Source organism: Macaca mulatta, chromosome 14 (genome assembly GCF_049350105.2).
Source record: "Macaca mulatta isolate MMU2019108-1 chromosome 14, T2T-MMU8v2.0, whole genome shotgun sequence".
Lineage (NCBI taxonomy): Eukaryota > Metazoa > Chordata > Mammalia > Primates > Cercopithecidae > Macaca > Macaca mulatta.
This window is the reverse complement of record NC_133419.1, coordinates 125,858,047-125,883,380: the sequence shown is the minus strand read 5'-3', so window position 1 is coordinate 125,883,380 and position 25,334 is coordinate 125,858,047. Positions and strand designations below refer to the sequence as shown.

Genomic DNA, 25,334 nt, shown 5'->3' with positions numbered 1-25,334 from the left:
TATGTCTTTCATATTTTTGAGACAAGATCTCACTATGTCACCCAGGCTATATAGTACAGTGGCAACAGTCATGGCTCACCGCAGCCTCCACCTCCCTGGCTCAAGCAATCTTCCCACCTCAGTCTCCCGAGTAGCTGGGACTACAGGTGTGCACCACCATGCCTGGTTAATTTTGTTCATTTTTTGTAGAGACAGAGTTTCACTGTGTTGCCCAGGCTGGGCTCAAGTGACCCTCCCACCCTGGCCTCCCAAATTGCTAGGATTACAGGCATGAGACACCATACCCAGTCATGTCTTCCTCTTTTCCAGGTGACTAAATAGCTAAGTTACCTGTGGAAGTGGACTGAATCTAGATGATAGTACTGCTCTCAGTCCTCTCTTTTTCAGTCGTTCATTAATTCTTTCAACAAATATGTGTTGGTTGCATGCCCTGGTGCATCTCCCTATGGGAATGCACAGCCATTGACTTAATCCACGCAGATGTTTCCTGGTTGTTCATAGGCATAAAAGGGACATAGTTACCAGGCATAGTGGCTCACGCCTGTAATCCCACTCGGGAGGCTGAGGTGGGAGGATTGCTTGAGGCCAGGAGTTTGAGACCATCCTGGGCAACACAGTGAGATCCCTGTCTCTAAAAAAATTTAAAACAAAAAAAATCTTAGTCAGGTGTGGTGGCACCTGCCTATAGTCTCAGCTACTTGGGAGGCTGAGGCAGGAGGATCACTCGAGCCAAGGAGTTCGAGGTTGCAGTGAGCCATGATTGTGCCACTGCATTCCAGCTTGTGTGACAGAGTGAGACCCTGTGTCTAAAAAAAAGAATGGGACACAGTTGTGGTGAATTTCTTTCTTTTTTTTTTTTTTACTTTTTGTCTGAAGGTAAAAATGTATCTTTGTTCTCTTAATTTTTGTCGGGGGGCAACCACTCATGTCAAACAATAATGGTAAGGGGAGGAAAATATTATGCAAAGGGCTAAATGTGCTGTAAAAATTACCTTTTCTAGGCATGGGGTCATTTGAAACACTTTAATAAAATACACTGGTTAATAGTCTTTGTTGGAATCAAGGACTCCACATAATTTTAATCATCATTCAGAATACTTTACTGTGCAGCAAGATTTAGCAATGTTATAGGCCTCAGGGAAGGTTCTCTGCATTTCTTTTCAAGTTTTAAGCTTTCATGTTATAGTCCTAGAGGCACACTCTCACCAAAAGCAGGAGGGAGAAACAGCCTGCTGAATGGTATGGCCAGACCCCTTTCTGGATTCAAATCTTCTCAGTTCTGGGAAGAAGTCATTTGGAAGAATGACTTTTCTTGGAAGAGCATGGTTCACTTCAATAGTATCCAAACAGCTAGCAAGTTTTTTTTTTTTTTTGGCAGGATCTCACTTTGTCATCCAGGCTGGAGTGAAGCGGCATAATCACGGCTCACTGTAGTCTCCATCTCCATGGCTCAATTGATCCTCCCACCTCAGCCTCCTGAGTAGTTGGGACTACAGGTGTGCCATCATGCCTAATTTTTCTATTTTTTGTAGAGATGGAGTCTCGCCATGTTGCCCAGGTTGGTCTCGAACTCCTGGACTCAAGCAATCCTCTCATCTCAGCCTCCCAAAGTGCTGGGATTATAGGTGTGAGCCACCACACCTGGTAACAACTAGCAGTTTTAGCTGACAAGGAAATTCAACCCCAAATCACCTGGCCTGAAGTTATTTTTGACAGGTAGCTTCCCCACTGCCACACAAGGGACTAAAGGAACTCTCTACCACAATTTCTATGTCTGTGTCTGATGCTAGGATCAACAGTATTTATATGCACAAGGGCTGTCAGTTTTCAAAAACCTTTCTTTGTCCCCCTTTTGTTGTTTCCCCTCCAGCTCTCCACCCTGTGCACAGGATACTGTCCTGGTCAAGGAGGGGAGGGAGGGAGTCTGTAAACAGTGCCTGTAAAGAGGCGAGGGCTTGTGCAGAAGTGATGGATGCTGTTGGAACAGAGCAAAGTCTAGCAGGATGGACAGAAAATGTGGGAACCAGATCTAGGGAGGATGGGAGGGGTGAGAGGATCAGAATCAAACACTGGAGAGGGAGGAGAAGAGGCTGGGGCATGATGGAGGTGGGGAAGCCCAAGGATGAGGGGGTAATCTACACAGAGGGAAGGAGCCAGCATTTTCTTGGCAGTATTTTGTGTATGCCTCTCCTTTTATTTTATTTTTTAGTGGCAGACTTCTGAGAAATAAGAAAACAAGGGATGAGCATGGTTCCCATAATAGTAGGAACTCACAGTACCTTTCATAAGCTTATAATTGATTTTCCCATCTCTGTTTTCCCAAGCCTGACAATTCAGACCTGGAGGGTTTGTGTCTGAGAGGGGGAGGGGAGGGAAGCTCTACCAGTACATCATTCCGGCCACAGTCCAGGCTTATTAGCATTTGAGCAGCAAAAAGGATCTATCCCTAGAAGCTTCCTCCCTGCTTTCTTCCTGGAACTCCCCAGGGAGTGAGGACCTTGGGGAAGGAGGAGATGGTGTAGTTGAAAGAAGCAATATTAACAGTCAGGGATTTAAACCCACTAAAATCAGCCACATTTCAGAAAATGTAAACATGCCATTTTTATATAGACTTAGTGCCCACCACCCCCTACCCCCTGCCAAATCCTGGTTATAGACTAACAGTTGCTGTTAGATGCTTATAAAAAATAAACCCGTTTCCCAGGATGAGCCTAACTTGGGCTCACACTAACTTGGGCTGGGAACATACTGATAAATTTCTTCCTTTTTCTCCCCTAATTTTGATCTGGAGGAAAAAAATGTATCTTTGTTCTCTTAATTTTGGGCTAACTTCTACTGCAGGACTTTCTGGCCTGAAGAAAGTTCTTCCACATGAGTGTAGTTGTGAACAAAGTGTAGCTCCAGGAGTTTTGTTCTGCATAGTGGGGAGCGGTGGAAACCACGAGGCTACCGCAGGTGGTGGACTTGGCAGAGAGAGGAGCATATGGGTTTGACAGCGGAAATAGATGTCACCATCTGGTACATGGACCTTCAGATGATTCCATTACCTCCCTGTCCTACCCCATATCTAGGTTGAGCACGGGTGGCATTTAAGATATATTTGCTTAATTTTTTTTCTTTTTTAATGACATAGTCCTGGTTTTAAGCAAATGGAGATAAAAGACGATGTGCTCTGTTTGGGATGTCTGCCAAGGCAGAGCTCACAGAAGACGGGAGAAGTTTCTGAGGATAGCTACCTCTGATATGATTGCTTGGATTGGTGCTGGGCTGTTTCCTGTTAGAAAAGGCAGAATACAAGCCCCAGGGAAGGGGCCAGTCAGTGTGCCAGCTACTGGAGCGCAAGGAGGATTCATTCCTGGATGAGAGGTGACTCAGCAGAGAGATTTCCTAGAGACACCTCCTGCCTCCCCCTTGAATGACATTCAAATCAGACTTCTAGACATACAGCTTGTGAGGTGTTCAGGGATTAATTTTTCTGTGGGACAAATGTAAGTGCCAGACTATGGCAGTTTGGGATATGGTCAGTTGAGCCAGATATGCTTTGACTATCTTGTTAGATTTGAACATCTAGAATTCTGATGGCTGTGAACTTTGAGAATCTTACTTGGGATTATGGAATTATAGAGACACAGGGCAAATGAGATAAATGGGTTTCTCTTTCATAGTTTTGTTGTTGTTTAGTTCATGCGGTCAGGTTATTCAGTGGCATGTCCCAGGTAGATTTCTTACATCTGCCATCAGCTATGACATCACGCCTGGATTCCAGTAACAGGATGGCATTTCATCAAATTCTGAAAGTCATCATTATTTGGACTAGAACAACCTATTCCTTAAAATGCCTAGTAACACGAAATCTGGAAACAAACCCCCAGGTTGGAACTCCTTAACAAAATCAGGGCACCTTTGCTGCAGTTTGTTGCAGTGTCACTTACCTGGAGAAGGAGCCTTGTTCACCCCAGGATGACCCGTCTTTGGGTTAAAAAACAGTGCTATTCCCTTTGAGTCAGAATGGTGCTGGCCACGCCCCTATCATCTTTTCCTGCCAAGTTGTATTCAGTGCAGCATGCTGGATTTCTGGCAAGCTGGAGTCAGTGATGGGGCAAAGATATGTTTGGAATTGGATGAAACTCTGGACACCTCTTCAGCTCCACTGTTTAGACAGCAGCTGGCTGGAGTGGCCTCCCAGTCAGTATCATCCATTCTTGAGACTAGAGGCAATCCCACTTCTGCTGACAGTCACCCAGAATTCCATCTCCCCACCTCCTCTCCAGATCCATGAGAAAGAAGAGGAAGAGTTCAATGAGAAGAGCGAGAATGATTCTGGTATCAACGAGGAGCCTCTGCTCACAGCAGATCAGGTATGAGTATCTCTCCAGGTTATTGGGACCTTTCGTTCTTTTGATGGAGAAAAAGTTCAAGAGAACACACTTGCTACATCCGTTTAAGGCAGAAGAAAGATATGTGGTCATGTGACGCCTGTGCTGATGGCTCAGAGTATTTTTTGTTTCTTTTTTTCCTTATATATATATTTTTGAGACAGAGTCTTGCTCTGTCACCCAGGCTGGAGTGCAATGGCGTGATCTTGGCTCACTGCAACCTCTGCCTCCCGGGTTTAAGTGATTCTCCTGCCTCAGCCTCCCAAGTAGCTGGGGCTACAGGCATGCATGACCATGCCTGGCTAATTTTTATAAATTTTTTTTAGTAGACATGTAGTTTAATCACGTTGGCCAGGCTGGTCACAAACTCCTAACCTCAAGTGATCTACCTGCCTCAGCCTCCCAAAGTGCTGGGATTACAGGCACGAGCCACCATGCCTGACTTTTTTTTTTTTTTTTTTTTTCATTTTGAGACAGGGTCTTACCCTGTCACCCAGGTGGGAGTGCAGTGGCACAATCAGGGTTCACTGCAGCCTCAACCTCCCTGGCTCAAGCGATACTCCCACCTCAGGCCCCTAAGTAGCTGGGACTACAGGCATGCACCACTATGGCCAGCTAATTTTTTGTACTTTTAGTGAGGATGAGGTTTCACCATGCTGCCCAGGCTGGTCTCAAACTCCTGGACTCAAGCAATCCACCCACCTTGGCCTCCCAAAGTGCTGGGATTACAGGCATGAGCCACGGTGCCTGTCCAACTCAGAGTATTTTTGATAAGGGATTTCATTTCTCTTTCTGCCTCAGGTTGCCCACCTGCAGTGAACATGAATGTCATTCTTGACACTTGGGATAGTTGGGGTCAGTCTCTGATAGTAGCCAGAGACAGGCATAGTGTTTAGTAGCTTCAATTCCTGCTAAGCCTTCGTATTGCAATTCATTGTACTTGGAGTCAAGACGCTTAAACAAGGGTCCCAAACACCTGCTTTTCCAAAAAGAGAGGTGACAGATGAGGCTTTTGTGTGATGGACATTTTCTTACATTTCATAGAACACTCAAAATTTTGAGCCTTCCAAAAGGAGTCCTAGAGCCACTTTGGCTTTGTGAAAAAAGATAGAGTGCTTCGCATTCAACTGAGATCATCATAGCTTTAATAATTTATTACTTAGAGAGGATAATGTTCAGTTTCCGGATTCCTTATTCAATGTTTTAGTCAACAAATATTTATGGGTGCTTATTTTGAGCTAAACACTACACAAGTTTCCACAAAGTCTTTCTGCAAAGCTCCACTGGGAGCATTCAGTGCCAGAAAGTGCTTTTTAGCAACAAAGGTGCTTTTTCATATCTGTGATAAAAAGGTGGAAACTGAAACAGGTGAAGATTAGGAGACTAAAGAGAACCAGATTTTTAAAAATAGGGGCTAATAGCTATTCTTGTGACTTGTAGGAGGAACTACAATTCAATGATATGAACTCAATTATAACTACTCTTAGAGAAAGGGACATTCAGCCATAAGATCCTGACAGGGATTTGTGTCATTTGGTTGCATTCTGTGAAATGGGTTTCAGTAGTCAAAGAGTGGCTATCTCCTAAGTTTGTGAGTAGAGGTGAAAAGGCTTGGGAATAAGAATGGAAATTATTCTAAAGGAGGAGATCCCGAAGTCCCTTACCTTTGGTCCAGCCCACTGTGAGGAAACCACCTCAAAGACTACGGTGCTGGCCTTGGAGATTTAGTCCATCCATGGAGAACAGACAAAGGTGAAGGTTGTGACAAAACTCATCTGAAGACCCGCTTTCAGCAGCAGTCTTCTTTATTTGTAAATAATTAATGTACAAAGTAATTCACTCTTTTTTTTGAAACAGGATCTGGCTCTGTTGCCCAGGCTAGAGTCCAGTGGACCGATCTCAGTTCACTGCAACCTCCACCTCCTGGGTGCAAGCCAGTCTCCCACCTCAGCCTCCCAAGTAGCGTGGACTACAGACACACGTCACCACAACTGGCTAATTTTTCTGTTTTTTTTTTTTTTTTGCAGAGATGGTGTCTCCCCATGTTGCTCAGGCTAGTCTTGAACTCCTGAGCTCAAGTGATCCACCTGCCTCGGCCTCCCAAAGTGCTGGGATTACAGGCGTGAGCCACCATGCCCAGCTAGTAATTCACTCTTGTTCCTTTTGGCAGATATCTAATTTTCCCTCCACTGCTGGGAGCTGGCTCCTGTCAATAGTCTAGATTAGAGCTGGGATTCTTATCTATTTGCTGCTCTCTAGACTCTATCTATCCTTCTATTATTTCATTATCTCTATTTTCATTTGTTGCTGGGCAGCTTCAGTTCTTGTCTAGGTGAATTTTGGAGAAATAGCTGTTTTCCTCCCCATTTTGTGTTGTTCTAGAAGCACACTGTTTTTTCCAGTCACATGTATTATGACAATTAATGGACTGGGTTTTGTGTTAAAGTTGGGTGAATGAAATGTTTTCCCACTTAGAAATAAAGAGCTCAGCAAATTGAAGTAAATGTTCCCTTCCAGGCAGCTCTGCCTTGCTTCCTGAAAGAGTAGCTTATTTCCAATAAATCATTTATCTAAATGGAGCTCTTGGAAGAAGTTTTACATTAAAGAGTGCTTTACATTAAAGAAAGAGTGTGTGCAAGCCTTTGGTTGGAACTATTTTTATTATTCAGTATTTATTTAAAAATGATATTGCTTTAGAAAATTTCAGATAGCTAATTAGAAACATCCTAAACTGATCAAAATTCAAGCCAGAATGCCCCTCTAGCAGAGAACAGAGTTAGCACTCTCTCGTGTACCTTCTTCAGGTAATTGAGGAGATTGAGGAGATGATGCAGAACTCCCCAGACCCTGAGGAAGAAGAGGAGGTTCTGGAAGAAGAGGATGGAGGAGAAACCTCCTCCCAGGCAGACTCGGTTCTCCTGCAGGAGATGCAGGCGTTGACACAGACCTTCAACAACAACTGGTCCTATGAAGGTGAGGGCCCTGGGTGCTGGGCTGGCTGAGGAGGAAGCACCTGCTCGGGGCCAGGCTCTGGGCTGTGCACTTTGTACATGGCTAATAGAACCCTGATCACTGCCTCAGAGCAGAGCCTTGCAGATCTAGGCAGTCAGCAATACCTTTCTTTCTTTCTTTCTTACATCAGGAGAGAAGTTTGCATTTTTGAGAAAAAAATAAGGTAGTCGAGCAAAATTTAAATGTTAAAACTAACCAAAGACTAAGGCAGAATAAGCAGAAGAAATCTGAACTACTATGTAAAAGCAATGAATGATGCTACCATAAAATCAATGAAAAAAGGGTAATAACAGCTCATATTTTTGAAGTGCTTTCCATGTGCCAGAACTTATTCTAAGACTCCCTTCCTTCCTTCCTTCCTTCCTTCCTTCCTTCCTTCCTTCCTTCCTCCCTCCCTCCTTCTCTCTCTCTCCTTCCTTCCTTCCTTCCTTTTCTTTCTTTCTTTCTTTCTTTCTTTCTTTCTTTCTTTCTTTCTTTCTTTCTTTCTTTCTTTCTTTCTTTCTTTCTTTCTTTCTTTCTCTCTCTCTCTTTCCTTCTTTCTCTTTCTTTCTTTCTTTTTTTTTTTTTTGAGACAGAGTCTTTCTCTGTCACCCAGGCTGGAGTGCAGTGGCATGGTCTTAGCTCACTGCAGCCTCCACCTCCCAGGTTGAAGTGATTCTCAAGCCTCAGCCTCCTGAGTAGCTGGGACTACAGGCATGTGCCACCACGCCTTGCTAAATTTTATATTTTTGTAGAGAGGAGGTTTCGCCATGTTGGCCAGGCTGGTCTCAAACTCCTGACCTCAAGTGATCTGCCTGTCTCAGCCTCCCAAAGTTCTGGGATTACAAGCGTGAGCCACTGCGCCTGGCCTTATTCTAAGACTTTCTATGCCTAATCTCATTTCATCTTCACACCAACCCCATTAGGATCAAGCTAACTGAGTCTTTCAGAGGTTACATGACTTGTCCGAGGCCACTGTTAGAATGAGATTAGATCAGATACGATTAGAAATGAGATCTCCTTGTGTGCAGAAAACCTCTCCACAAAGACAGATGATAAATAGAACTATTTTATTACTATTTTTATTTTATTTTATTTTTTATTTTTTAGAGACAGAGTCTAGCTCTGTCACCCAGGCTGGAGTGCAGTGGCGTGATCTCAGCTCACTGCAGCCTCCATCTCCTGGGTTCAAGTGATTCTCCCGCCTCAGCCTCCTGAGTAGCCGGGATTACAGGTGTGCACCACCACACCCAGCTAATTTACTTTTAGTAGAGATGGGGTTTCTCTATGTTGGCCAGGCTGGTCTCAAACTCCTGACCTCAGGTGATCCACCTGCCTTGGCCTCCCAAAGTGCTGGGATTACAGGTGTGAGCCACTGCGCCTGGCCTAGAAAACTATTTTATTATTGAGTAAGCATTAAACCAGGATGGGAGCCACATCACAGACAACTCTCTAAAGAGATTGCAAAGACAGAGAGCAGTCTCAGTCTTGTATAGCAAAGTGGATAAATGGAACCCATTACATTGAGTGCGTTTTGCGATTTGAAGTCAGAAGGGAGTTAGGCCCCTCTGCTCAGAACAATGAGAGATTGAGCATTATATTCTTTGATGATTATATTTCTTTTTCTTTTCTTTCTTTCTTTTTTTTTTTTCCTTTTGAGACGGAGTTTTGCTCTGTTGCCCAGGCTGGAGTATAGTGGCGCAATCTCAGCTCACTGCAACCTCCGCCTCCTGGGTTTAAGCAGTTCTCCTGCCTCAGCCTCCCGAGTAACTGGGATTACAGGCATGCACCACTATGCCTGGCTAATTTTTGTATTCTTAGTAGAGTAAGGGTTTCACCATGTTGGCCAAGCTGGTCTCAAACTCTTGACCTTGTGATCCACCTGCCTCAGCCTCCCAAAGTCCTGGGATTACAGGCATGAGACACTGCGTCCAGTCTAATGATTATATTTCAAAGCAGTGACCCCCAGGCCCTTGAAGAAACCCTCCTGAATTGCAAGAATAACAAGAGGCTTATTTAGCCATGACAATAATTTAACATAAAGGTAACATACATGTATTTTAAAGATTTAATCTAAATCTTTGAGAGATTGAAAAGGACAGGTAGAAGAAATTCTGAAAGAAAAGGGAGATGGGGGAGAGGAAAAGTCTTTTCCCTTATTTTCAACAGGGAGAATCAAGCCTCTCATTTAAAATTTGTATTTGTGCTTAGACCATGCACAAGTCATAAGGGGTGAAGCCAACATTTGAAGCCAGGTAGGTTAACTCCAGAGGCCATCCTCTTAACTCTCTGACACAGGTTGATAGTAATTATGATTGTGCACAAGAAATGGCTGGATGAAGCATGAAAAGAAAAAGTGTAACACAACAAAGGCAAAAAATTCATCAGCCATAGGGTATCGATGCCCCGCTGCAAGAGGAGCCTCATCCTAGGAGCAGATCCACCCATGGGGAGATGGGAACTTAGAAACAAGGGAGGGAGAAGGTGGGTTGGTCAGGGTTGAAAGGTCAACCACGGGTTAGAAGTGGTCGAAGCAGAGGCAGAATCTGGAGGCCTGCATCCTGCAAGTCAGACTTTGGCTCTGAATAGCAGCGGCAGGAGGTGGCCGGCAGAGAGTCTGCTTGGTGTTGAACTGGACTTGGCTGCCTCGCTGCATTCCCCACTGCCCCAGTCAGGCCTTTCCCGGCCACACAAAGGTCCCAAAGATAGACGCGTTCAGCAAAAGACTTGTGAAAACAGCTGAAATGCAGAGTGAAATGGCAAAAAAACAGAAGGGGGAGAGGGCAGCTCCAAAGAGCAGAATAAGGGAAAAGCCCAACCAAGTCAGCAAATAACTCGGCGAAGCATAAACAAAGAGGAAGAGGAAAATGGATTCTGAGGTGAAAGTGAAGGATACCATTAGACGTTGTATATTTAAAAATAACTAAAAGATTATTAGTTGGGGCCGGGCGCGGTGGCTCAAGCCTGTAATCCCAGCACTTTGGGAGGCCGAGACGGGCGGATCACGAGGTCAGGAGATCGAGACCATCCTGGCTAATATGGTGAAACCCCGTCTCTACTAAAAATACAAAAAACTAGCCGGGCGAGGTGGTGGGCGCCTGTAGTCCCAGCTACTCGGGAGGCTGAGGCAGGAGAATGGCGTAAACCCGGGAGGCGGAGCTTGCAGTGAGCTGAGATCCGGCCACTGCACTCCAGCCTGGGCTACAGAGCGAGACTCTGTCTCAAAAAAAAAAAAAAAAAAAAAAAAAAAAAAAGATTATTAGTTGGATTGTGACATAAAGGAAAAATGCCTGAGGGAGTGGATACCCCATTCTCCATGATGTGATTACTATGCATTGCATGTCTGTATCAAAACATCTCATGTACCCCATAAACACACCCACTATGTACCCACAAACATTAAACATTAAAAATCAATCAATCAATCCTTCCTCCCCTGCTGTGAAAAGATGCCATTAGATGGAGCCACATTTTAAAAGATGTTTCCCAAGTGTATTTTATTTTTTCAATGTTGATTTTATATATATATATATATATTTTTTTTTTTTAATAGAGACAGAGTTTCACCATGTTGGCCAGACTGGTCTCGAACTCCTGGCCACAGGTGACCCACCTGGCTCAGTCTCTCAAAGTGCTGGGATTACAGGTGTGAGCCACTGCACCTGGCCTTAATTTTTTTTTAATGTTTAAAATAATTTTTAATCAGAAAATGCTTAAAGTGTATAAAAGTTATTTATTTATTTATTTATATTTTAAGACAGAGTTTTGCTTTTGTTGCCCAGGCTAGAGTGCAGTGGCATGATCTCTGCTCACTGCAACCTCTGCCTCTCAGGTTCAAGTTGTTCTCCTGCCTCACCCTCCCGAATAGTTAGAATTGTAGGCATGCACCACCATGCCTGGCTAATTTTGTATTTTTAGTAGAGGCAGGTAAAATCCTGCCTCTACTAGGTTTTACCTGCTGGCCAGGCTGGTTTTGAACTCCTGACCTCAGGTGATCTGCCCATCTCAGCCTCCCAGTGTGCTGGGGTTACAGGCATGAGCCACTGCGCCCGGCCTAAGGTGTACAAAGTTTTAAAGCATGATTTAGACCCGCATACAAGTATAATCTCAACTATGAAAATATACAATATGTAAACCGAAAAATTTGGAATAAAATATCCAAATCTATTTTAAATGAAAGAAGTCTTAGGGGACTTCTTAAAATTAAAGTTATCTGTTTCCCATGATCTCAGGTTCCCTTTTCTTTCCTCTGAAAGCAGCCAACTGCTGCTAGGCTTTATTTTTTCATGCATGTCGCCAGTCGTCCAGGTTTCACGTATTTTTGAATACACGTGCTGTGACACAGGACTAGAGATGTAAAGAAGGGCTCAGATGGTCGGCTTTTTTTTTTTTTTTTTTTTGGCCGTACACTATATCTTGATCAGTTCTTGGGAATAAGCACGAACGTCTCTATTGCTCTTCAGTATGGATGACAAAAACCTCCATCCCATCACTTTTCCATCCCCAATTCTTGACCCACTTCAGACAAGGAATCTTATGGAGACAGATGGCAAGTGGAACAAAGGATCTGTCTGTCCATGTCCATTTTGAGGACAGAGTCCACAGACTTCCTTGTGGGCTGTTTCTTCTTCCTCCTTTCTTTCCTGAGAGGGGTGTTCTCTTCTGCAGTCAGTACACAGGCCTCCGCCTTCCCGGTGCACCCCTAAATTGTGAAGGTCTTTCTTGGGTTAGGATTTGGAAGGGGCATCCTCAGAGGGGCAGTCCCATCTTGACTGGTGGTGGCCCCAGGAGCTCCCCAGCGAGCTCTGGTGTGGATGCAGGTGTTACGCGGGAGACCGTCTTCCCCTGCAGGGCTGAGGCACATGTCTGGATCTGAGCTGACCGAGCTGCTGGACCAGGTGGAGGGTGCCATCCGCGACTTCTCGGAGGAGCTGGTGCAGCAGCTGGCCCGCCGGGACGAGCTGGAGTTTGAGAAGGAAGTGAAGAACTCCTTTATCACGGTGCTTATTGAGGTTCAGAACAAGCAGAAGGAGCAGCGAGAACTGATGAAAAAGAGGCGGAAAGAGAAAGGGCTGAGCCTGCAGAGCAGCCGGATAGAGAAGGGAAACCAGATGCCTCTCAAGGTATGTGAACAACCAGGCGGAAGACTGGGTGCTTCCAACCTTGAACCTTGCCCGTTTCAGTGCCCTACCAACCCCGCAGGGGACTCATCAATATTTACTGAGCAGCGGTGGTGAGCAGCACATTGTGACAGACAGGGGGTCAGAAAGGGGGAAGGTATCACCCATCTCCTCCACTCCCCCAAAGGGCTCACAGTCTAACCCGGGAAGACAGCCTGTAAACATTAGGAAATAATTGAATTTGGCGTATGTTCTCTGTAGGCAAGACCTTAGAGAAAGTGGGGTGAGGGCATTTCGTGTTTGGAGTCCTGAGATGGGCCTCGGAACTCTGGGTCCAAATCCTTCCTCGTGTCCCAGGTTCCAGTCCTGACTGGTCTCTTTAGGGTGTGCTAGGGTGTTTCAGTGATTGAAAATGACCTGATGCCCTTTTTTTTTTTTTTTTTTTTTTCTTTTGAGACTGAGTCTCACTCTTTCCCCCAGGCTGGAGTGCAATGACACAATCTCAGCTCACTGCAACCTCCGCCTCCTGGGTTCAAGTGATTCTCCTGTGTCAGCCTCCTGAGTAGCTGGGATTACAGGTTCACGCCACCACACCCGGATAATTTTTGTGTTTTTAGCAGAGATGGGTTTCACCATATTGGCCAGGCTGGTCTCAAACTCCTGACTTAAGGTGATTTGCCCGTCTCACCTCCCAAAGTGTTGGGGTTACTGGTGTGAGCCACTGGTCCTGGCCCCAGATGTCTTATTGTTCTATCGACAAGATGTTCCAAACTCGTGGTTCTTTTTTTTTTTTTTTTTTTTTTTTTTGAGATGGAGTCTCACTCTGTTGCCCAGCTGGAGTGCAGTGGCATGATGTTGGCTCACTGCAACCTCCACCTCCCAAGTTCAAGCGATTCTCCTGCCTCAGCCTCCTGAGTAGCTGGGATTACAGGCGCCTGCCACCACACCCAGCTAATTTTTATATTTTTAGTAGAGATGAGGTTTCATCATGTTGCTCAGGCTGGTCTTGAACTCCTGACCTTGTGATCTGCCCGCCTCAACCTCCCAAAGTGCTGGGAATACAGGTGTGAGCCACCGCGCCTGGCCACCAGAGGTTCTTAATTGGGGGAGCTCAGTGGAATTATCTAAGGAGCTTTTTCAAAATGCCTTTCCTGAGGCTTTATCACAGACCTATGGGATTAGTCCTCCGCATGTACATTTTGAAAAATCTTCTCAGATCAGGACAGTTGCTTTAAGACAGTCTTTTCTGATAGCTGAACATTTTGTTTTCCCCTAAGATCTTTGCATCATGGTTCATCTAAGTTTGACTGAACTGCTTTATTTTTCTATTTGCATGATGGTGGATAAAAGGAGGGAAACTGGGGGATGCAGAGGAGTCTTGTAGCCCTGAGGGACTTACTAAGATAAGAGTTCTTGAGGCTCTGTTTATTCTTGCAAAGCTCAGGCTTCATTTCTGGCCTGACTGTGTAAGCCAATGTCTTGCACTTACTCTCTAGTCAAGAACCCTGGGGTGTTATCTGGGACAGCCTGGTAGCCGAGAGGTCTCTGGGTGTGGTGATGATGGAGCAGGAAGCATTTGCCCTTCTTGAGTCTCTCTCTTCCCCCAGCGCTTCAGCATGGAAGGCATCTCCAACATTCTGCAGAGTGGCATCCGCCAGACCTTTGGCTCCTCAGGAAGTGACAAACAGGTACGCGCAGTCTCCCTGCTCCAAGCTCTCCTCCTAGACCCCGGCAGCTTGGCCTCCCCAACAACGAAGGGGGACAGTGACTCGCCAGAATTATCCCAGCATTTATTTAGGGGGTTAGGGGTCCTAACACTTTCTTCTCCTCTTAAGGAGGAACAGAGAGTATCTATTTAAAAGGTGAACTTTTTTTTTTTTTTTTAGCTCTAGGGTTCTAGGACATGGGCAAGACTTAAAATTCAACACTGCTTGTAGGTCTAAGAATTAAGTTGTTTTAAGGATGAAATGCATTAAAAGGGAATCCGTTTGATGATAGATCCCATCCAGAGTTTAATTAACTGTCCATCACACTGGATTACCCGCCAAGCCATTCCCACTAAGACTGCCTCTGCAGCTGCCCAGCTCTGGTTGTAACCGATGCTGTGGCTTTTTGTTGGCTCAGTAATTTCCTTGTGATGTAGCTTGCATTTCTGGTTATTAAGACAGCATTCACAACTTTTATCAAGTGGCTGCTATGTGCTAAGCTCTGTTGTTAGGCCCACAGGTGCAAAGGTGAAAAGTCCCTGTCCTCATGGAGTGTATAATCTAATAGACATGGCTGGCACGTGAACAGAAAGTATGAGATGGTGGAATGAGTGCACGTGAAAGTGTATATGTTTTAAACATATTTGTAGCTGAATCCTAAGTGCTAGATTAATTCTAGAACTCTAGAACTCTAGAGATTCTAGAGAACGGGAAGAGATTTTAGAAGCATCGAACCCAGTCCTCTTGTTTTATGGCAGCGAGAACTATGTACCGGAGATCCAAGGCATTTTTCCAAAGCCACACACACTGCCAGTGGCACAGCCGAGACTAAAATGTGAGCTTCTGGCCGGGTGCAGTGGCTCACGCCTGTAATCCCAGCACTTTGGGAGGCCGCGGCAGGTGGATCACCTGAGGTCAGGAGTTCGAGACCAGCCTGGCCAACATGGTGAAACTCTACTGAAAATACCAAAACTAGCCAGGCGTGGTGGCGGGCACCTGTAATCCCAGCTACTCGGGAGGCCGAGGCAGAAGAATCACTTAAACCCGGAGGCAGAAGTTGCAGTGAGCCGAGATCACGCCACTGCACTCCAGCCTGGGTGACAGAGCGAGACTGTCTCAAAAAAAAAAAAAAAAAAAAACAAAAAAACAAAAAAAAACTGAGCTTCTTAGCTTTGGTCTAGAGCTCTGGCACTCACCACCTCAGGCTTCCTTGAGGCTCCTTTGACAGCCCACTAGGCCCTGGTGCTGGTTTTGTTGTAGGAGCACCTGACATCCAGCAGAGGGAGCAAATCTGACATCGGAGACCCTGGGCGGGGTTGAGGTTCTCTTGCATGTCTTTTTTGACAAAAGAGAAAGAATTCCTTCTCAAATTGCTCTGCAAAGAATAAGAAAATATAATCCCCTTGGAGATATTCTCTGCTCTCAGTCTGAAGGAGAAAAAGCTCCCCAGGATTCCTAAATAACAGAGAAGTCTGTAGTGTAGGAAGAATCTAGAAGTTGGAATGGAGAGAAGTTTTCCTGGCTAAATGTGGGAGAGTCTTACTTTTAAAGAGACATCCCCTAAAGATGGAGAAGAAGTTCTGAAACAGTGATGTGCCAGTGACCATGAATGTTTCAGAGAAGGTCAGATTTGCAGAGTGTGTGTCTTAGAGAAAGGCTAAATTTCAGCCCAGAGGAAGCGTGTCTTCTGTCTCAAGCCCCCTGCGTGCTGTTTGTCTTGCAGTATCTGAACACAGTCATTCCTTACGAGAAGAAAGCCTCCCCTCCGTCAGTGGAAGACCTGCAGATGCTGACAAACAGTGAGTTCCTCTTGTTCTCAGCCAGATCAGCGGCTCCTTTTTCTCCCTTCCTGCCTGTACGTTGTACCTCCGGTGCCGCAGCCCCGAGACTCCTCAAAGTAGGTTTCGATGGGCTAAAATACCCTCCAGATTACTGCGTCACATCCTCCTGCACAGTGTACAATTAAAACAGTCTGCACTCATAACCAGAGCTGTCTTTCTTTCCCCTGGTTCCCATAGGGGAAGAGACGGGGGCAGGAGGGGGGAAGAGCTGTGAAAGAGGTTGGGGTGCTGGTGCAGGGGACGTTTTTATTTTCCCCCGCAGTTCTCAAGGCTTGGCATCCTCTGCCTCCCTGTTTTCTCTCTCCCTGCAACTTGAGGTTGCCTGGTCGGCACTTGTGCCCCTTGAAGCAGGGCGCCCAGTCTGTGGGTCTGGCTGTAATTTTAATGAGAAGCGAGGTTTCTTGGATGGGGTAAGGCTGTCTGGAAAAAATAGAGTCTAGCTTTCCTTCCAGGAAGTGACTGCCTCCTCTCCTCCACTTTGCTCTGTTGTCAAATATTAATAACCATTCTGAGCTATGAGGGAAAACAGTGTGTAACAAAGAGCCTTTTGTAGACAGTAACTGTTTATATACATCAAACGGTAGGACCCGCCAAGGGCTGGGGGGCACATGGCGTTAGCCATCAGTGTCAGCTTGGCCCTTTTAGGAAGAGAAAAGTCCTAGGCTGAGATGTGGTGACAGGCCCAGAGGATCACAAGGGAAATTCCATTTCCCTGGCAACTGTGCACTGCAGAGAGTGACAGCTAACGAGGCCCCGCCCACTGCAGCATGTTCTGGAGGGAAGGGGCCAGTCTGGGGCTACTGGATACCCCCGGGAAGGGAAGTTGAGCTTCTGTTCAGCTGAGGAGGATGGATATCTGCCGGGCCCTACTGCTGAAGGTGACCAAACATTTCATTTTTTTTTTTTTAAATCAATTTGGAGGACTAAAGCTGGAGGTTCTGGCAAACAGAAATCCTGCCTACATCAATAGACAGTGTGTCCTTGAGAATCAGGAATTTTAAAATCAAAGTACAGTGACTTGTCCTTAACTCATTGTAAACTCCTTTATTTGCATAAATATGCGCTTTTTTTTAAAGGGAGAAAACACAGATGAACTGACATTTATAGGTGTTTGTGTTTTCACACAAGTTAGATTTGGAAAGTAACTTGGACAAATTATGAAAGTTGATATGTGTAAAGTATTCTATCATAGCTCAAAAAATAAATAGCTATTAATTTATTGCAGGTACCCATTCAGGAATTCAGTGTGAAATCTTTTCATTTTAATTAAGAAACAGACTTTTTTCTATTTTGAGTGGTTTTGTTTACATTTTTTAAGTTCATTAAAAAAATCATAGCTAGAGTGTATCCATCATTTAGACTACTTTGAAAATATGGAAAGGCAAACAAAGAAAAATAAATAACTCACTGTCCACTCCACTGTGGTTACTATTTTGGTGCTTTTCAGCCATAATTTTTTGTATCTTTTCTACATGGTTGAGATTATACTGACTATAAAATTTTGTGTCATGATTTTAGTCACATTAGTTAACACTTTGATAATGTTCTTTTCATGGCTATCTCTTCTATCTATGTTCCAACATTTTATTGCTTTTAGAAGAAAAACTGCCATCTTTTCTGAATACCAATTCTCCTGTAGGTTATGAAGCCTCTCTTTTGTGGCAGATCGTCATATGAATTTGTGAACAACGCCTCTTCTCTCTTCTACTCTTTGAACTAAGTACATAGGCCAAAGACTAGCTTCTGTGACTAGACAATCCTTGTAACTTTTAGATTTTGGAGATTAATTTAGATACGTATCGCCAAGTGCAATTATTGTATTTTTACGTGGTCTTCGTGGTGTGGCATTTAGTCTGCTTGTGCTCAGTTGCAAAGTATTCTTGACAACTAAGTTGAAATGAAAGCATGTCTAAAAATGCAGAAAAAACGAAAACAGGCCGGGTACAGTGGCTCACGCCTGTAATCTCAGCACTTTGGGAGGCCAAGGCGGGTGGATCACCTGAGGTCAGGAGTTCGAGACCAGCCTGGCTAACACGGTGAAACCCCGTCTCTACTAAAAATACAAAAAGTTAGCCAGATGTGGTGGCACACGCCTGTAACCCCAGCTACTTGGGAGGCTGAGGCAGGAGAATCGCTTGAAGCCAGGAGGCGGAGGTTGCAGTGAGCCGAGATTATGCCATTGCACCCCAGCCTGGATGACAAAAGCGAAACTCCATCTCAAAAAAAAAAAAAAAAAAAACAAAAAACAGAAGAAACCAGGACCCCCTAAAATCCACTTATGCTGCCATGAATACATGTCTAAAGATACAGAAGAAATAAAACAGAAACAAACCACCCCCTCAATGGCCTCAGGTTGAGTCTCTTTTTCTGGACCTGGCCACTGACTCACGCCACCATTGGACTTTCTTCCTCACTCACTCCTAACTCTTGGATTCGAGTTTCATGACCCTGTCTTGAAACTAGGCAAGGTAATCAATGGAGGACAAAGATATCGAAATGAAGTGGGAATCCCACTGTTGCAGCCTCCTCCTGACCCTAGCTATCAGTTCCGGCTGATCTTTAGTGTTTTCTCGGCTTACGAAAGTAATACATGCTCATTGAGAAAAGCCAGACCCTACAGAAACGCAGCATAGAAAAGAACACGCCCTGTGGTCTTACACTCAGAGATAACCACGTAACAGTGTCATATATTATTATTCTAGATTTCTTCTATGAACATTAGAATTTAATTATAAAGTTAATACATGTTCTGTATCCTTCTTTCTTCACTGATAACTATGTCTTGTACATATAGCTCTCTCTTATTCTTCTTTCCTTCTTCTTCTTTTTTTTTTTTTTTTTTTTTTTAGAGAGAAAGTCTTGCTATGTTGTCCAGGCTGGTCTTTTTCTTGTTTTTGAGACAGAGTCTCACTCTGTTGCCCAGGTTGGAGTGCAGTGGCATGATCACAGGTCACTTTGGGAGGCCAAGAGGGGAGGATTGCTTGAGCCCAGGAGTTCAAGACCAGCCTGGGCAACATGGCAAGACCTCATCTTTACTTAAAAAAAAAAAAAAAAACTAGCTGGGCATGGTGGCACATGCCTGTAAGTCTCAGCTACTTGGGAGGCTGAGGTGGGAGGATTACTTGAGCCCAGGAGTTTGAGGCTGTAGCGAGCTGAGAACACGCCACTGCACTTCAGCCTGTGTGACAGGGCGAGATCCTGTCTCAAAAAGAACAAAGAAAAGAAAGTCACCAACAGATCCACTACCTAGAGACAAACACTGTGGTTCTTGCTGTGTTCTTCTCTATCACCATGTGCAGGTTTGTTACAGGGGTATATTGCACAATGCCTCTCAAGTAGTTTGGACTACAGGCATGTGCCACCACACCCAGCTGTTTTTCTTCTTTTTTAACTAGAAATGAGGTTCTGCCATGTTGTCCGGGCTGGTCTTGAACTCCTGGGTTCAAGGTCTGGGTTACGACTGAACCTAAATCTGTCACCCAGGTAGCAAACATAGTACCGGATAGGTAGTTTTTAGCCCTTGCCCCTGAAATGCTGACCCTTGATAGAGGCTTCTAGACTTTTGCTCAATAGTCAATAAATGTCTGGTTCCTTTGAATCATTTGTCTCTCACTCTGGGCTAGTAGGTCATGTGGCCCCAGAAGTGAGCCTCATGACCAGGCTAAGACAGTATCTTAGCTCCTCTCTTTCTCCTTTCCTAGTTCTCTTTGCCATGAAGGAGGATAATGAGAAGGTGCCTACTTTGCTAACGGACTACATTTTAAAAGGTAAGAACAGCACCAGGCCTCCTGGAACAGAAGGGGTTCTCTGGAGCTCCTGCTCCCGTCAGGGAACCTTTCCAGCTTGTCCATTCCAGACCAGGCCAGGCAGGGGCCAGGGAAATCAGGGACAATTGTGAGGCTTTGCAGTAATAGGTTTTGCCTTTGGGTGTTGCCAGGAGGCCGCAGGAGGAGATTCCATCACCCCCAGTCACCAGAGTGACTTTCCTTGGAGCAGCAAACCAACAAAGGACTTACTGTGAAAATTCTGCAGAGTTTGAGCTACTTAGTATTTAGTTGGGAAAAACAAAGCCCGATGATAATTTAATACTTTTCAAGCACTTGAAAGGAAGCTGGAGACATAATTGACTACATCCTTATATAACTTTTTAACCTTTTCTCATGGAAACTGGTTGTACATACAAGAGCAGAGTAGAGGGAATGGCATAATACACTCTCAGGTACTGATTAGCCGGCATCAACAGTTATTAAGTCCCGACCAGGCTTATTTCATTTATGCCTCTACCCAACTTCTCCCCTCCCATGTTATTTTAAAGCAAATCTCTGTCAGAGTTTTTCATTCATAACTATTTCAGTATGCATTTCTAAAACATAGGAACTCTTGAGGAAGCCCCAATACCCCAATACCATAGCCCCAATACCATTTCACAACTAAAAAAAATTAAGAGTTTCTTTTTTTTTTGAGACAGAGTCTTGCTCTGTCACCCAGGCTGGAGTGCAATGGTGCGATCTCAGCTTACTGCAACCTCCGCCTCCTGGGTTCAAGCAGTTCTGCCTCAGCCTCCTAAGTAGCTGGGATTACAGGTGCCCGCCACCATGCTCAGCTAATTTTTGTATTTTTAGTAGAGACAGGATTTCACCCTGTTGGCCAGGCTGGTCTCAAACTCCTAACCTGAGGTGATCCACTCGCCTTGGCCTCCCAAAGCGGGATTACAGGCATGAGCCACTGTGCCCAGCCGAGAGTTTCTTAATACTGACTATCCAATCAGCATTCCCTGTTTTTCCCATAAAGGATTTTTCAGTTTATTTGTTTGAATCAGGGGCCAATAGAGATCAGTATGTTGCAATTAGATAATGATATGTCTCTTACATCTCTTTGATATATGGAGGTTCCGTTTCCTTTTTCTCTTCCATGTCTTGAAATACATTTGTTGGAGAAACTAGGTTGTCTGTGCCATAGATTTTCCTCATTGTGGATTTTTGCTAGTTTCATCCTCATGGTATAATTCAATATGTTCTCCTGTCTTCTTTATTGCCTGTGAACTGATAGAACTGGAAGCCTGATCAGATTCAGCTTCAGATTTTTTGATAAGCACTACATTATAAGTGGTTATAGGTTTCCGGACTTCCATGGGGTGACGTACATTGTCTGACTGTCTTTCCTTTTGTGATGTTAATAGCCATTGAGGATTGTTCACTGTCCAGATCCGTTATTTTATTGTTTTTTGTCCTGCATGCACACAAAACTATGCACAGTTGCAGAGGGACCGTATTTGTGGGACCTATAGTGGAGAAACCCTGAGCTATACTGTTTCTATAAGGATCAGAAGGACTAATCTTACATTTCAGCAGGAGGAACTTAGAGTAAACATTAAAAATAACTTGTTCAGCCTGGGCAACATGGTGAAACCTCGTCTCAATTAAAAAAAAAAAATCAGCCAGATGTGGTGTTGTGTGCCTGTAGTCCCAACTACTCAGGAGGCTGAGGTGAGAGGATCACTTGAACCCAGGAGTCTGAGACTGCATTGGGGGTTGTGATCACACCACTGCACTCTAGCCTGGGTGACACAGCAAGACTGTCTCAAAAACAAAAAACAAACAAACAAACAAACAAAAACACACATAAAAAGGATTTGTGACGCAAAGATTTTAAAAGAGCAGCATATTTCTCAAAGGAGGTTCTCAAAGGAAGATTATAGAAACAGGTTATATAAATTTGATAGTCTGGGGGCTAGACTTTACCCCTCATGATCCACTGAAATGTCAATGAATTTGTACAAGTAATTAATATTTACTAAGCACTTGCCACATGCCTCTCAACAACCCTGGGGTTAGGCGCAGGTACGTTCTATTGTATTGATGAAGAAACAAGCATGGAAAGGTGAAGTTAATTTCCCTAAGGTCATGTAGTTAGTAATGGTCAGATCCAGGATTTGAACTCAGGCCCCGGAGACTACACGCTTAGTTATTATAGCCAGCAACCACCTGCCATTGTCTCTCCTTTATTCTAAGCTCTAAACGGGGCTGTCACCACTCAGGAGCTGGTGTGACTGCTCTCAGCTAGGGCTCTCCTGGGCTCGGAGGTCCCGGCCTGCAGCTGTGTTCTGACTGCTGTCCGCTCCTCTCTTCTCGTTCCAGTGCTCTGCCCGACCTAACCTTGCCCTTTGGAGCAGCCTCGCTGCAGGAGGTCACTGAACAAGAGTCATTCCATCACAGGGACTGCATGACACCACGTAACCTCCGACGTGTATTTAAACGTGTATAGCTTAACCCGGATTAAACATGAGCAAACGCGCGGGGTCCTTTGCTGTTGGCTTCTAGTGCTAGTAACCATTGGATGCATGATGGGGCAGGGCCGGTGATGGTGCCTCCCCTTGCGGTGTCGGGAGAGGGGAAGGCAGCCGCTTTCACTGCTCATTATGTAGTTTGGCTCCAGCCCTCAAAAACAGCTTATACTGTAAGACTAATTTTGAAATAAAACCTTCATTTAATTAATATTCTTCACGTGCTTTGGAGTGTGGTGTTCATTAGGCCTCTGTTCTAGACTCTAGAGACGGGCTGTATAGCATTCTTTACTGCCGGCCTGTGGCCCGTGGCAGCCGAGGCTGTGTTTAGGGACCGGGCACATGCCCTGTTGTGGGTGGTGGTGGGATCATGGGACACAGTGGGGCTGCATATGGTATAGGCAGAAGGAGACCCTCTGCAACCTCAGTTTTTGCTGCTCAGCCACATTCAAGGGAGCTGCACCAGGGCCTGCAGAAAGGAGCTGGTCAGAGGGGGTGTGAGACCGGGGTGAGAGTGTGCAATTAGCAGATAGAAAGTGGGCCTCACGGAGGAGCCACACAGCTGCAGACCTCCTGGTGGGATGGCCAGGCTGGCCCTGGAGACCCTCCCCAGGCCCTCCACGGGGACCTGGAGGCTCAGGGCCTGCGGGGAGTCAGCTCTGCCGAGCTTTCCCAATGTAGGGGACTGCAACTTGTTTCCTGCACTTGACAAGGCCACCACTCCCTGTTTGTCCGCAACGACCCCTGGCAACAGTGTCCTTTGACTTTGCAGTGCCATTCCCAGCCCTTCCCACAGCCTCCCATGAACAGCAGCTCTGACTCCTTGCACTGTCTCCAGCATTGATGGCAGGCAGCTGCCAGCCTTGACCAGCCAGCAGGTGAACGTCATCCTCGTATCCCGGATGCTGGCTCCATCTCACCACAATCTGAATTCTGTTGGCTTCCATCTTCTGGCTCAAAAGACATTGAGCCTGCCAATTCCCATATCCTCCTCTGAAAGCAAAAACTTGTACTGGGGCACTTGTTGTAGCCTGCACTGGTTTCACCACGCATTAGCACACATCATGGCACCCCACGTGTAAACAGGTACTAGTATGATCCTGATTTTGCAGAGGAGGAAACTAAGCAGCAGAGATGTTCAGTAGCTGGCCCAAGGCCATGTAGGAAGTGGGAGAGTCAGGCTGGCATTTGGGTTTCTTATCCAGTGCGACTTCCATTGATTCCCAGGAGTTTAGTGTCTGCTTGAACTAAGCATGCCACAGAGAAAGCCATACTTTATCACATCAACAGTTCCACAGAAGGCCACGGAATCCATCTAGGGGACACAGAAGTCACTCCCAGTGCCCTGCCTCCCTTCCTGGGCCTCTGCTTTTCTTTTCTTTCTTTCTTTCTTTCTTTTTTTTTTTTTTTTTGAGATGAAGTTTCGCTCTTGTTGCTCAGGCTGGAGTGCAATCTCAGGCGGCGCAATCTCAGCTCGCCACAAACTCCACCTCCCAGGTTCAAGCAATTCTCCTGCCTCAGCCTCCCGAGTAGCTGGGATTACAGGCATGCACCACTACACCTGGTTAATTTTGTATTTTTAGTAGAGATGGGGTTTCTACCTGTTGGTCTGGCTGGTCTCCAACTCCCGACCTCAGGTGATCTGCCCTCCTCGGCTTCCCAAAGTGCTGGGATTACAGGCGTGAGTCACCGCACCCAGCTGGGCTTCTGCTTTTCTAGAAGCAGAACACTAGCAATCTCAGCTTGGGGTGACGGGGACTTATCCCACCGGGAAAACTGCTACAATGAGTAAAGCTCTAATCCAGGCATCTGCCCAGAGCAAAACTTCTGCATAGATAGAGCCCTGGCTGCCACAGCCGCATGGAAGTGACCACTAGTTCTGTGACAAAAGGGTGTGGATTCAGTTCTGCAATTCACTGGTGCTAAGGCTGAACATGCCCAGGGTCACTAGTGGTGTGAGGTCATTAGCAAGTTTAGCACTCTGCCGGTGATGGGGTTTTTCACCAGCCTCAGCAAAGGGGAAGCGGCGAATTCCCGAGAGCTTTTCTTCCTGCCTTGATTTGTCAGATCTGGGTCAGCCACTCCTTTCCCCCAATTTATCCTGCCAGCAGGTGTCTGAAGCGGCTGTGACAAGCTAATCAAAGCTGCTGGCAGTTAAAAATAAATCTCGAGTGTCAGGGATACGCTCAGGCTAGGAGGAGGTGAGCAGGGCAGGCGGAGAACAGTGGCTCCTCTTTTCTCTCTTGTTTGTCCTATCTGGAGTTTAAGGGGAATATGAAATCAATTCCTCATGGTTGTGCATTGCCCTTGCCTGTGTTCTTCCTACTCAAAGTGTGCTTTCCAGGCCAGCAGCACTGACCACACTTAGAAGCTTGTTAGAAATGCAAAATTTCAGGCCCCACCCCAGGCCTGCTGAGTCAGAATTTGCATTTTAACAAGGTCTCCCTTTAAAAGGGAGGCAGCTCTTCTCCTAAAAGGAGCCTGGGTTTTGTGCCTTGAGTTCAAATGCAGCTCTACTACATATTAAGCTAAATCTCCCGGCACCTGGTATTTTCATCAAGGACTGGAGAAGCTCTGCCCTGGGTTTTCGGAGTTGCTGAATCCTTGACTCTTCAATGCTGAACCTAGGGAATTTGTGGATAGTGTGATTATCAGGTGAACCCAGTTGTCTTCCCTCGGCTTTTCCCTCTTCTGGTCTTTCTGGATTGTGGAAACCTCAGGGAAGAGTCTCAAGAATTAACTGATTTTCGGGCCCCAGTCAGTCTTGATTGCAAAACTCAAGTCCCGTCTAGGACGTCCGCACTCAGCAAAGTGTATTGGAGAGCCAAGGTCTGCAGGGAGCCCTCCTAGGTAAGTCAGAGGTCTGTCTGGCAAATACAGCCTGTAAATGAGGTATGTTCCCATCAATTGAAGGATTTTGCTAGGCCTAGTCTGGTCAAGTTCTGGTAAGAAAACTCCACCATAGGGCTGGGCACGGTGGCTCACGCCTGCAATTCCAGCACTTTGGGAGGCCGAGG

At 45.6% G+C, this 25,334-nt stretch overlaps 1 protein-coding gene across 11 annotated transcripts in view; it reads left to right on the top strand.

The window, feature by feature from the left end:
• The window catches only part of FEZ1 (fasciculation and elongation protein zeta 1), a 51,174-nt gene extending 28,646 nt beyond the window's left edge, over positions 1 to 22,528 (top strand). For 2 of the 11 annotated variants that reach the window (XR_003722316.2, XR_003722317.2), the window contains exons 4-10: positions 4,272 to 4,358; positions 7,181 to 7,349; positions 12,219 to 12,490; positions 14,095 to 14,175; positions 15,917 to 16,090; positions 19,736 to 19,801; positions 22,172 to 22,528. Coding sequence is in view for 7 of the 11 variants with exons in the window: in XM_015115907.3 (XP_014971393.1) it covers positions 4,245 to 4,358; positions 7,181 to 7,349; positions 12,219 to 12,490; positions 14,095 to 14,175; positions 15,917 to 15,992; positions 19,736 to 19,801; positions 22,172 to 22,188 (795 nt within the window). In the remaining 4 variants the exon portion in view is untranslated. Of the gene's footprint in view, positions 1 to 4,244; positions 4,359 to 7,180; positions 7,350 to 12,218; positions 12,491 to 14,094; positions 14,176 to 15,916; positions 16,091 to 19,735; positions 19,802 to 22,171 lie in introns of all 11 variants that reach the window. The other 9 variants (XR_003722314.2, XR_003722315.2, XM_015115907.3 and 6 more) reach the window with 6 other exon arrangements.
• The last annotated feature ends 2,806 nt before the right edge of the window (positions 22,529 to 25,334 follow it).